At 45.5% G+C, this 13,033-nt stretch overlaps 1 protein-coding gene across 9 annotated transcripts in view; it reads left to right on the top strand.

Annotated features, from left to right (window-relative positions):
- The first annotated feature begins 1,589 nt into the window (after positions 1–1,589).
- The window catches only part of LOC139416104 (peroxisome proliferator-activated receptor gamma coactivator 1-alpha-like), a 43,516-nt gene continuing 32,072 nt past the window's right edge, over positions 1,590–13,033 (top strand). For 8 of the 9 annotated variants that reach the window (XM_071164397.1, XM_071164396.1, XM_071164391.1 and 5 more), the window contains exons 1-2: positions 1,590–1,754; positions 5,086–5,265. In XM_071164397.1, the coding sequence (XP_071020498.1) occupies positions 1,707–1,754; positions 5,086–5,265 (228 nt within the window). In that variant the 5' untranslated portion in view covers positions 1,590–1,706. Of the gene's footprint in view, positions 1,755–2,104; positions 2,214–5,085; positions 5,266–13,033 lie in introns of those variants that run through there. The other variant, XM_071164392.1, reaches the window with a different exon arrangement.

Here is a 13,033-nt window from a genome sequence, read left to right as displayed (position 1 = left end):
CTTAGATGAGAATTGTATCTCTTTTCATACCTATAGGGTTTTACATCAAGTGGATTTTCAGTAGAAAGGAATACCACAACCAAAAGGTATTCGCCCAGGCACAACCCACTGATGACCTGCTTGTTTGAAATGTCTACACAGAGCTTGTGTTTTTGGTTGTCTGTGCTGCTGTTTCGTATACATGCACTGTTGACACTGTACACATGGTTGATACTTGTCACCTGCTGCACCATTTCTTCTAAAAGGTAAATCTCCAGTTTTGAAACAGATAGAAACCTAATGGGGGGGGGGGGTGTAGATATTAGGTTTTTGTCTTGAAATTACAGCCTAGGCTAAAATGTCTAAAGCTGTAACGTACTTTGAGATGGGGGGGACTAATAATGTCCAAACTTGCACAATTTCCTTTAATTCTGCTGTTATTAGGAAATAATAATGGAAATTCAAAAGCGTCTAACATTAGTTTTGGAGTAGCCTAGCATGCAGGCAGGCTGTCAGCGTGGACATGGCGCCTTATGTCAACCAGATCCATCAAACGCATCATGTGGAGTCATTCATTGTCAATGGAGCAGTCTGCAACGCTACGTTGGGGATACCGCACTAGGCTGTAGTGCGTTCTGTGTACCACGTGCATTTAATATCTTCAACTAGTGCGGTTGCTTTACTGTGCACTGGTACATGGAAGTACACAGACTCCAACTAGCTAGCTTTTAGCAACTTGAAAAGCGAAGCACGTGCATCAAGTACGAAAAATGCGGGCTACACATCCAACAAACAAAACGCATATGCATATGGTGGAGATTGGGCGTTATGTAAACGGTATAGACTTTATACACAAGCCTCGCGTCGCCCAGGCGATTCTGAAACCTATACCCCAGTTAGAAATGCAGTAGCCTAGCCTTGAGATATTGGAAAACTTCACTTCACAGTAACATAGTTGGAACATCTGGGAAATGTTATTGAAGTCAGACCAATAGGCTACACTTAAATCTGTTTGTTTGTATAACCGTATGTTTTGTTTTTGTCGCCATGTTCTTCACATGATCCGTTATTTCCTTATAATATATGGGAACTCACAGCGCACCACTTTTCAATAGATGAGCATCAGTAATTGTCTACTATGTGTTTAACTAAACAGGGTGCGTGGTGTCATAGTAGCCTACCGTGTTACTATATTTAATAGGTTACGGGAAATAATATGCTTATGGCGCAATGTAGACACGTTCAACAAGACAGAGATGTTTCAAATGATATCACTGTGCATTTTGATATCTTGAAATGCTGCATGCATGGTGGTGATTCGAGTGTCAAACGTGTGTAGGCCTATAGACCAGTGAGCGGTCTGGGCATAGCAGTGTCTTGATAAGCAAAGCAACAATGTATGTGGGCTGCGCTAGAAATATATTTTATTTCACCGTGTCATTAGAATTGACCGATTTTTTTAGTTGGAACATATTGACGATGCGCGTTCCAGACCCCGCCTGCTTCACAGTACGTCATTGGCGAGTAGTAGGGAGGGGGCGAAGGGAGTCACTTCCCTGCCTACTTTTAATAGCTTTGTCATGTGATGGAAGCAGTTGTAAGACAGGTACCCTCAGTTCATTCTCGGTAAGGGGCAGTAGCCTGTGCGAGAGCGAGTGGAGCGCGAGTGGATTTCTTTTTGCCTGATTTATTTTTTTGTTTCTTTCGGACCGTCATTCAGTGCCTGGATGGCGTGGGACAGGTGTAACCAGGACTCGGTCTGGAGAGAATTAGAGGTGAGCAGTTCTAAAATATCCAACTTATTGTCAACTGTACCGTTCTGGAACGTTTTGGGTGATGGACCTCACAGAACATCCAAAGACGGTGATATCCGATAACGAATACGGCTTTTCCTTTGCTGGTGTTGGCACGGGATGCGTAATATCGCCGAGGATACGATACGGGGAAATGCACAGGAATACATGACAAGTGGAGGGGATAAAGCAACATTTCTGCTTTTACTTCATAGTGTCGTGTTTAAGTCGTTATATGTAATGTTGTAGGCTGCATGAGCGGTGCGTCTCTTGCAGCCCTGGAGTTTGCTGCTGGTCGCGTCTCCCTAGGATGTCGTGCAGTCGGAAAGAATGTTTACATGCGTATGGAGATCTTTCCAGTCAAAGTCTGTATTCGCTCTTGTGCTGATGTGAGAAGGGTCCGCTCTTGAAGTCCGAATGACAGAAATGTTTCTAAGTCAGGTATTGTACAGTGACAAAGAACACTCAGACGATATACGTGTCTTTTTATCGGGGCTTTATCGGGATTTTACGTGATTTGTTCAGTGGGATTTGTTCAGTGTAAAGTGCAGGGGTGATAACAGGCACGGAGGTTCGATATTACGGAGGAGCATCTTCTCTTACATGTATCGGGCGCGTCTTGACATTTCTGCCAACAACATCCGTTTGGAGGAGTAAACACATATCTGTAGCCTAGTTGCATATTACAAAATAGGCTATGAGAATGTTTTGACCGGTTAATGAAAACATTTGCGTAATTGCCATCGGTAATGTTTTTCCCATAGCATACTTTGTGAGCTCTTGGTTTAAAAACGCACGGGGTAGATTGACAACTCAATGCAATGATTTTTACTTGAATAACTGTAGATAATGCAAATAGTGATTTGGAAATGGACGATAGACTATAACTCTCTTATTAGTGTTATGCATGTGTATGCAGTTTGCTTTAGGCATCGAGCTGCAGACTATAGTCTGCAGTTACCGTCGACTTTAACGCATTCATGGGATAGAAGCTCATCTTCGATATGAAGCTGCTGTCGGTTTATCAGCTTCTCTCCATCTGTCTATTATCACCACTCGAGGCAAGATTGAATGACAATTATTCGCTTGACAAAATGCCTTGAAATGTCAGTTTAAACCATTACTTATTGACCAAGACCATTGACCTACGCATGTATTTATTTGCTTTCCTTGACAGCCTGGCGAATTACTTTATGCACCAGTAGCACTCCTTTACACTTTAACTTCAATTATTCATAGCGATAGATGGATGCTCGGTCGTCTGAGCCAGCCTGTCAAATTATTATAATTAAAATAAAAAAAAACATTTTCGTTTTTTTGTTCCGTGTCGGCATTTTCGAGTGTATCATCGTAGTGATATCTGCTGCCTATCTATTGTGTTGTGTTGTTCACCCCCCCCCCCCCCCCCCATTAAAAAGGTGCGTGTTTTTCAAGAACCTGTCCTGCTTGTGACAGACATGCTAACTTTATTCTTTATTTTCTAAGTGCGTCAATTCATTCTGAGTTGAGTATAAATCATGCCGTGAAATTCCCAAAGACTGCCTCTTTACAACCAGGGAATTGCACTCAACATCCCCAGTCATATTCCTAATAATCTCACCATAGCAGGTGCTTGTATGTGTTCTGTGTGTGTAAATCACGTTGGCTCGCAGTGGCGGTTAGCGCACTCCCCCCTCGCTCTGTCTGGCGGCGCTATTTCATTAACACCCTTGGAAGTCGATGAGAAGATTGAGAGGAAATGTCAGATCTCTCTTTGATTTCTTTTTTCGTATATCTTGATAAAGTGGGGCATTTTACAGGGCTAGGAGGGATAGAGACTATGATGAATTTGCATCTTTATCCTAGTTTATGGGCAAAGGAGAGGGAGTTGTGTCGTAAATATAGCCTATGACTATGTCATCTCATGAGCGCAACCAGAGGCCGGATCGACTATGGCACGTGTTGGTCGGGGGCGTTTTTCTTTTTTTGAAGCCTACCTCCCACTTGGTATAGTAGGCTATCTGTCTCTCTGTTGCCCTGAGTCGAACCCTGGGCCCATCTCTCTCCAGTCAGACGCCCTCTCCCTCTCTCTGGCTCCTTGGCGAACTAACTGCCTCCGGGGTATGCCCGAGGGTATCACCATTAACTCTCCCTTAAGTCTGCATACATTGAATCCTGACAACTCTCTAGCCAACATTTATGACATGTGGGGTTCGATTTGACATTTGCTAAACTTAAAACGCCTGTTTATCTATGCATAACGAGGGCGTCAGTGAGAAGACGCGAGAGTAAATTTGGGATAAAAAAATACCTGCATTTGGCTCACTCAAGCTGATATCTCCTTGCTTGCCTGGGGGTTTCTCTCTCTGTCGAGTAGAAGTGACTGCCATGTTCCAGAACAAGATGCATTGCGTGCAGTGCTGGCATAACCTTGCCTCAAGCAAGCACGGGCCGCTGAAGCAATTAACATTTGTAACATATTGGCACCTGAATAAGAAATGTAGGTTAGCAAAGCGCCTTCCTGGAACGTGTTTACATTGAGCTTGCAACCGTTGGCGCAGAGTCAAACTTAATTGCCCCATCTTCCTCCTCTCTCCACACCACACAGATTTAAATTCTGTGGATCCCCTCAACGCAGTTCGATGAAGCGACGATTTGTGTCTGGAGAGCGGCGGAGCAGCTGTCGCATAGGCCCCTATATAAAAGCGGACAGTGACGAATGAAATGGCAGCATTTAGCATCACCGCGGCCCGCTGTATCACATGTACGGGGTGGAAAACGACTGTTGGGTTAGAGTGAAATTTGTGCCATGGCTACCGCTGCCATTGTGTTGACGCGCCCAGGTCAGCCAGTCAGGTGGCAAGTCTAGCCATGCTGTCATTCAAATGAGGTTGACCCCAAGAGTTCAGCCTATCACTGACATGGACATAAAACCATAGGAAGAATACCCATGGAACACGATGTTGAATGAATTATCAGGCTTTATGAATGTCTGACCTATTAGGCCAATAGGCCTAGCAGGATTTCCTAGTCTACTAAAACGAACCATGCGGTATGAGAAATGTAAAAAGGTAGGCCTATCAATAAAGATAACTTGTTATCATCAAATACATAATGAATGTCCTCAAGGCCAGGATGTAGTGTACAGATATTGCATAATAACCATAAAATAATGCCTGTGGGGGTAACGGCTTGTGAATTAATGTGAAAAAGTAGCTTCCATCATTTGCCTCAGTGTGTGTTTGTGTGTGTGCGTTGGTACGTACGTGTGTGTCTGCGCACCTTTGTGTGTGTTGATGGGTTTTTGACACCTTCCGTCTTCTTGTCTCCCCAGTGTGCTGCCTTGGTTGGCGAAGACCAACCCCTCTGTCCGGACCTCCCCGAACTCGACCTCTCAGAGCTTGATGTCAGTGACCTGGATGCGGACAGCTTCCTGGGCGGGCTCAAGTGGTACAGTGACCAATCAGAGATAATTTCCAGTCAATATGGCAACGAGGCTTCCAACCTCTTTGAGGTAAGAGAGCATATCATACTACAGTTTGTTTTTATTTCCCCAAGTCTCTCTGCTCCCCTTTGCCCCAGTATCACACAATTTATGACACGGTCGTTAACTATTTACGGATATTTTGGTAGCCTGGACTCTTGTTCAGTATGTATTTTTCCATCTAGGAAGTGGATGCTAGGTAAATGAACTCTTCAGAGGTCACCAGCCTGAGCTCAGTCAGCGATAAAAACAGACGCGTCACACTGTATGCTGAGTTTGCTATCTGTTGAAAGCCTTCCAGGTACATGATAAAAACCTCCCGCCTCGTACAGTATGTAGTAGTACCGACTGTATTGAGAGAGGGACTTTATATCCCCCTGAAAAGTACGAAGTCAAGATAACAGGGGTTTGGCGATAAGCCTGGAGACCTTTGTACTGCCCTTTGGCTTCTCTCCCTGACAGTACCTTATCAATCCCCCAAGTCATTTATTACAATCCAGCCACTGCTCTACTCTGCTGTGGCAGGCATCTAAAGGAGCAGAGGAAATTAAACCCAGCTCTTGGCCCTTTGGCCCCCATATTATGGCCATATTGCGAAAGCCCCCTTTACCAAAAGGTTTGGGAGGAAAATGTTCAACTTTCAACCGGCGGCACTCTCTCTCATTCAGGGAGGCAAAGTCCACTGAAAGTAGCATGCTGGGGGGAAATAAAGTCATTTGGGACAAGTAAGCTAGGAGAGACAGTTCATTACTGGTTTATCAGTGGGGAGATAGGCGAGGAACATGGAGATTGTTGTTGGCTTGGCTGGAGAGAGGAGAATGCTGGAGGGGAATGCCACGGTTGGTCTGTGGCTTGTCATGCTGTCACGTTTTCGGAGGCGGAAAGTGTGTGTCTCAATGGCCCCAGTAGGGGAGAGGTTGATAGCGGACAGAATTCTTTCCACACACACACACACACACACACACACACACACACACACACACACACACACACACACACACACACACACACACACACACACGCCCACACGCCTCCCTCCCTCCCTCTGGTCCTTCAACCTAGTGCCAGTGAGGGGCCCCTACACAGTCCCTTGTGCTCCGGGGTCCTGAGTGCTAGTCGTGTGACTCCGGACCCTCAGAGTGATATGGCCTGCGGCCGATGAGGGGATGGATAAAAATACAAGCTAGCATGTCCGTCAAGTGTGTGTGTGTGTGTGTGTGTGTGTCACATTTTAAAACACAATGCACTCTTTGAGGTAGCCAGCATAGAGAAACCAGCACTGTACGAAGTGTGTGTGTAGGATACTACATTATTTCAACACACATACTACACAGCTACGATCAGAAAACAGCTGTAACGTTCGAAAAACATCTGAGCACTAATGAATGTGATGCATTTCAAATGAGCTGGCTTTACAATCAATGAATGTATTCCTTGTGCTGGTGGTTGCCATCTTGAATTGGAAAGTGGAAAGTTTTCAAGTTGCCATACGAAGTGCTCAGTACATCATACTGCAACGCTGGGAGTTGGCTCGTGTTATTAGTAATCCTTACTAATCTGACAGGGGGAAAATGGTTGGTTCTCTCTCTGTGTTTGTGTGTGTGTGCGTGCACGCTCACAGATCAGAGGCTTGGGGCTGGGGGTTGCCGCACAAACTTTCTGCGTTTCCCTGATTGGCCTGTGTGGGGCACTGCAGCGCCCAATCACAATGTCAGGTTTTAGAACTGGTTAATGATTGGCCAGCTGTTGTGTGGAACAAGTTGGCACAGGGGACTTTGTGTTCTTCCTCTCTCACAATCTACTGCCAATGTTTTCTTAAACTACCTGACTAGAGGTTAATGGGTGTTCGTGGTAGGTCGTCTCTACCCTAAGGTTAACCTTAAACAATGCACAAACGAATGAATACACACGCACACACACAAACCTCATAGACATACAAATCCACACACATACTTACATAACTACTGCACACACAAATGCACATAGTCTCTCTCTCAGACTCTCTCTCTCTAATTCTCTCTCTTTTTCCACACACACACACACACACAGAGTGCTGAAGGGCCCGTTGCTCTGTTTTTTTTATCCCGCATGTGTGATTTGCCATGGAGAACTTCTAGTGTGCACAGAACAGAACAGGCCCTGGCTGGCAGGCAGATGAGCAGAGAGAGAGAGAGAGATCGAAAGCGAGACAGAGAGATAGGATCGGGGAGCAGCAGCAGAAAAGGCACAGTGGATTGTTGTGAACTTGACGGTTGATGCCCTTCAGTGTCAGTTCGCTTGGCCATGATTCATCTGGAGCATCTCCGGGGCTAAAATGGTGGAGTTGAGTCTGGAGGTGGTAGGGGAGTGGAGGCCGCTTCCCAGGGAGGGTGCCTGGAAGCTGGGTGCAGCTGTCACCGTGGGGCCCCGTTCTGGAGGGTGGGCGGTAGGGAGGGGGAACCAAGACGGGGAGATGTGTGCTAGGCTGGGTTCCCTCTGGCTACTGCACACAACTGGAGGGAGGGGGAGAGCGTGAGAGATAAAGAGAGAGATAAACAGATATAAAGAGACAGAGTGATAGAGGCAGAGAGAGACTGAGACCGATAGAGAGGGAGAGACCATAAGAGAGAGACACCCTCTGATATGCCAGAGAAAGAAAGCTTTGTCTTTCCTTCTTTAAGAACAGCCTCTGAGAATCCTTCCTAAAATGGACACCCTGGTTGTGTTTTAATGAACTCCAGTCTCGGTCCAACGCTACTTGGGAAGGAGAACAAGTATTGTTTTTGTAGCGTTGGTACGGATGCAGATGCTGCCGGGCCGCGTGACTGGCGGTGGCAAATGTGTAAACAGCTTTATTATTATACAGCTAGAATTTAGTTTTTAAAAAGTCGCTGGCTGTCGATAATGTGAACATCTAGCGTGAAGTTGGTTTGATCATTAATGGACCAGGGTGATTGTTCACATCCTGCACATGGGCTATTCGTGTGTGTGTTTGGTGTGTGCGACTACTATCAAGTGTTTGATATAGAGTGTGTGTGTGTGTGTGTGACTGTCTGCTTGTGCGTGCACGTGTGTGTGTGTGCGTGTGTGTGTGTGTGTGTGTTTGCGGGTGTGCTTGTCCATGTGCATTGTGTGTGTGTGTGTGTGTGTGTGTGTTCTTTCCCTTGGATGGCCTATTTTACTGTACTCTGCCAGTGTTCTTCAGCGGGATCCGGACAATACTGAGAGTGGCACACAGCCTCTTACAAGGCCAGCTATCAGTCTGGACCACAGTGTGCTCTCACACCTCTTCAACACGCCCCGGCCACTAAGCCAACACTTTCTATATCGGGCTATGGTTGTTGGGTCTGCCAGTGAGATTATGTCCAGAACTCCCCAACCGGTTGCCAATGTGGACTGAGAATCACGTGGGATCTCCAGGATACTCAAACAACAGATCTAGATTCAGATTACGTTGTCTTCAATCCCTACCTTAAACCTTATGAAGATTAAGCAAGATCTGATCCTAAATCAGTGGTTAGGAGCAACTTTCTACCCACTCCATCAAATATGGCTGCCGTCTCCTTGTAAGGAAGGAGTGGAAATAACATTTGCCCAATGACAGCCGGTCTCAAACACTCTGATCAAGCCATTTAAAGATGACTCTATCCCCAGCTGTCAATCACTCAACATTACCCAGTAAAGATATCAGACCATTAACAGAGTCTCTTATTAACAACGATAGTGAGGTAGTCAACATCGCTAGAGGTAAAACAAGATGTCGATTGCGTGCCTCTGTCTGAAACAAGTCGCTGATCCCGCGGATTGAGTGATTGGCGTCATTTTCGCGGCGAGGATAGAATCCCGCCGTGGAGTGCCAGCGGAAATCCCCCAACTGATGAATTAAAAACAAGAGAGTCTGGTGAGAGAGGGAGTGGAGGATTTAGGGCATTAGCCAGGTACTGTATATGCAATGGCTTTTTCTGTGTCGGTCGCACACAAACACACACTAGATTAGTCATCGGAGGTGGGCGATCTTGCTTACGGCGGGTTTGGGATTGTTAAAGGAAGAAGGTATTATGCCTCCGAGACAGAGGTCCCTCCTCTGTTTGTTTCATTTTTGTTTGTTTATGTGTTGTTCAAATGTTTCCCTGGGCAGATGCAGTGCTTACGCATAGCGGGCCGAGGAAGAGAAAGACAGCCCGGATTGATTAGGGGGATGTGTGTGTGTGTACGTTTGGAAGTGCTGAATGTGTCGCGATCAAAATGTTTGTTTAATAGTCCCCCCTCCCTCACCCTAGACACTCACAAGTAGTAAACTTGCACGCACACACACGCACGCATGCACACACACACACACACACCACACACACACACACACACGCACGCACGCACGCACGCACGCATGCACACACACACACACACACACCTTCATCACCCCCTGTTACCAGTCCCCGCTGAACGCTGGCTGCGTTTACTTTGCAAATTTATGCTGACATTTGAGAGCACAGCACACGCACCCTTTCTGCAGTTCAGCGAGGGTGGCTAAATTATCATACTGTACTGTATAATATGATTCTCTCAAGTGAGCCCTATTAAAATAAAACACACTTCCCATAATTGTTAGGACCCCTACTTTGTGCACAAACAATGTAGTTTGATAAAAGCCAGGCTCCCCTTCTTCTGATAAACAAAGGCAATCTCTGTAACAGTGTAACAGACTCACAGATCTGCCATTCTGGCTGTAATGTAGTCTTGTGGTTTTTGGGGGGGAGGGGTGTTGCAAGTGTGCTGATCAAAATGTTATGTTCCAATACCCCTTTCTTCCAACACACACAGGCACACTCAAGTGTACACGTATAGGCACTCACTCACACACACACGTCAGCACACACACACGGTTGAGTCGGAGCGTTATCTCCTCAGCGTCTGTCAGATTCATTCCACAGCAAAGAGATACTCTCACTCTATCTCTCTCCTTCTCTCTATCTCTCTCTCTCCCCTACACAATACTCCATTGGCTCTCACACAGACACACACACACAGACACTCTCCCCAAAGGATGTCCGCAAACAGCCCCGTTACGTTTCATATCCAGTGGGCATAAAGAAATGGATTCACCCGCAGACTGAGGGATGGGGAGGAGGGGGGAGGGGGGAGGGAGGGAGGGAGGGAACGAGGTGAGCGAGGCAGCCAAGAAAATGGTACCCTCAGGGCATGTTTGGAAAAGAGCAAGAGGGAATATCTTTTGGTGGTTGCTTGGCAGGTTGGCTGGCTGACTGTTGTATGTCTTCCTAAAGAGATACACTGCTGATTGAGGGCTGGGTTGGAGCAAGTAAGTGCCCCAGCTGAGTGTCCTCAAACGTATTAGCTGATTGTATCTGCTTAACAAGACACCTGCACACACACACACACACACACACACACACACACACACACACACTTCTATTCAATCAGACGGCACCGGTACGGCCAAGAGTTTAATGGGTTTTGTGTGTGCAAGCGCTAGCCGGACTGTCTGTCTAATGTTTCGGGGTCCGTGTATCTAATGATGAAAAGCTTTGTGTCCCATCTCACACAGAGAACCGTACTGTACTGTGCATGGATGGAAAACACACTAACTGTATCATCTGACAACACCATAGACACTGCATTCGGAAAGTATTCAGACCCCTTGACTTTTTCCACATTTTGTTACGTTACAGCCTTATTCTAAAATGGATTAAATGTTTTTTTTCCTCATCAATCTACACACAATACCCCATAATGTTTTTTTTCCTCATCAATCTACACACAATACCCCATAATGTTTTTTTAAATGTAAAAAAAAAAAAAGGTCTGACATTTTTGAAAATGTATTACAAATTAAACCCAGATATATCACATTTACATAAGTATTCAGACCCTTTACTCAGTACTTTGTTGAAGCACCTTTGGCAATGATTACAGCCTCGAGTCTTCTTGGGTATGACGCTACAAGCTTGGCACACCTGTATTTGGGGAGTTTCTCCCATTCTTCTCTGCAGATCCTCTCAAGCTCTGTCAGGTTGAATGGGGAGTGTTGCTGCACAGATATTTCCAGGTCTCTACAGATATTTTTGATTGCGTTCAAGTCCGGGCTCTGGCTGGGCCACTCAAGGACATTCAGAGATTTGTCCTGAAGACACTCCTGCGTTATCTTGGCTGTGTGATTAGGATCGTTTTCCTGTTGTAAACTGACATTTTTCATCAAGGATCTCTCTGTACTTTGCTCCGTGCACCTTTGCCTCGATCCTGACTAGTCTCCAAGTTCCTACCGCTGAAAAACATCCACCTTACATGCTGACCAGACCGCTAGCGTGCGTACATCCGTCATCGCGTGCATGTTGATTTTATCCACCCTCACCAGGTCACACAGGTTGAAATATCAAAACAAACTCTGAACCAACTATATTCATTTGGGGACGGGTCGAAAAGCATTGAACATTTATGGCAATTTAACTAGCTAACTTACTGTTGCTGGCTAATTTGTCCTGGGATATTAACATTGGGTTGTTATTTTACCTGAAATGCACAAGGTCCTCTACTCCAACAGTTAATCCACAGATAAAAGGTTAAAGTTTGTTTCTAGTAATCTCTCCTCCATCAGGCTTCTTCTTCTTCGGACTCTATACGGCGGTGTGCAACCAACTTTAAGGTGCATTACCACTACCAACTGCACTGGAGTGTGGACCTCAGTTAATCTTTCAATCACCCACTTGGGTATATGCACCTAAAAACCAATGAGGAGATGGGAGAGGCGGGACTTGCAGCACATCAAGCTTCACAAATAGAACCAAGTTCTATTTTAGCGCCTGGCTACGCAGATGCTCGTTGACGCTCGCAAGCAGTGTGGGTGCAATGATTGAATAACACAAACAGTGCCTTGCGAAAGTATTCGGCCCCCTTGAACTTTGCGACCTTTTGCCACATTTCAGGCTTCAAACATAAATATATAAAACTGTATTTTTTTGTGAAGAATCAACAACAAGTGGGACACAATCATGAAGTGGAACGACATTTATTGGATATTTCAAAAAATGTTAACAAATCAAAAACTGAAAAATTGGGCGTGCAAAATTATTCAGCCCCTTTACTTTCAGTGCAGCAAACTCTCTCCAGAAGTTCAGTGAGGATCTCTGAATGATCCAATGTTGACCTAAATGACTAATGATGATAAATACAATCCACCTGTGTGTAATCAAGTCTCCGTATAAATGCACCTGCACTGTGATAGTCTCAGAGGTCCGTTAAAAGCGCAAAGAGCATCATGAAGAACAAGGAACACACCAGGCAGGTCCGAGATACTGTTGTGAAGAAGTTTAAAGCCGGATTTGGATACAAAAATATTTCCCAAGCTTTAAACATCCCAAGGAGCACTGTGCAAGCGATAATATTGAAATGGAAGGAGTATCAGACCACTGCAAATCTACCAAGACCTGGCCGTCCCTCTAAACTTTCAGCTCATACAAGGAGAAGACTGATCAGAGATGCAGCCAAGAGGCCCATGATCACTCTGGATGAACTGCAGAGATCTACAGCTGAGGTGGGAGACTCTGTGCATAGGACAACAATCAGTTGTATATTGCACAAATCTGGCCTTTATGGAAGAGTGGCAAGAAGAAAGCCATTTCTTAAAGATATCCATAAAAAGTGTTGTTTAAAGTTTGCCACAAGCCACCTGGGAGACACACCAAACATGTGGAAGAAGGTGCTCTGGTCAGATGAAACCAAAATTGAACTTTTTGGCAACAATGCAAAATGTTATGTTTGGCATAAAAGCAACACAGCTCATCACCCTGAACACACCATCCCCACTGTC

The sequence above is a fragment of the Oncorhynchus clarkii genome, chromosome 9, assembly GCF_045791955.1.
Source record: "Oncorhynchus clarkii lewisi isolate Uvic-CL-2024 chromosome 9, UVic_Ocla_1.0, whole genome shotgun sequence".
In the NCBI taxonomy this organism is placed as follows: domain Eukaryota; kingdom Metazoa; phylum Chordata; class Actinopteri; order Salmoniformes; family Salmonidae; genus Oncorhynchus; species Oncorhynchus clarkii.
Note: the sequence above shows the minus strand (reverse complement) of the source record. Positions and strands in the feature narration are given on the sequence as shown.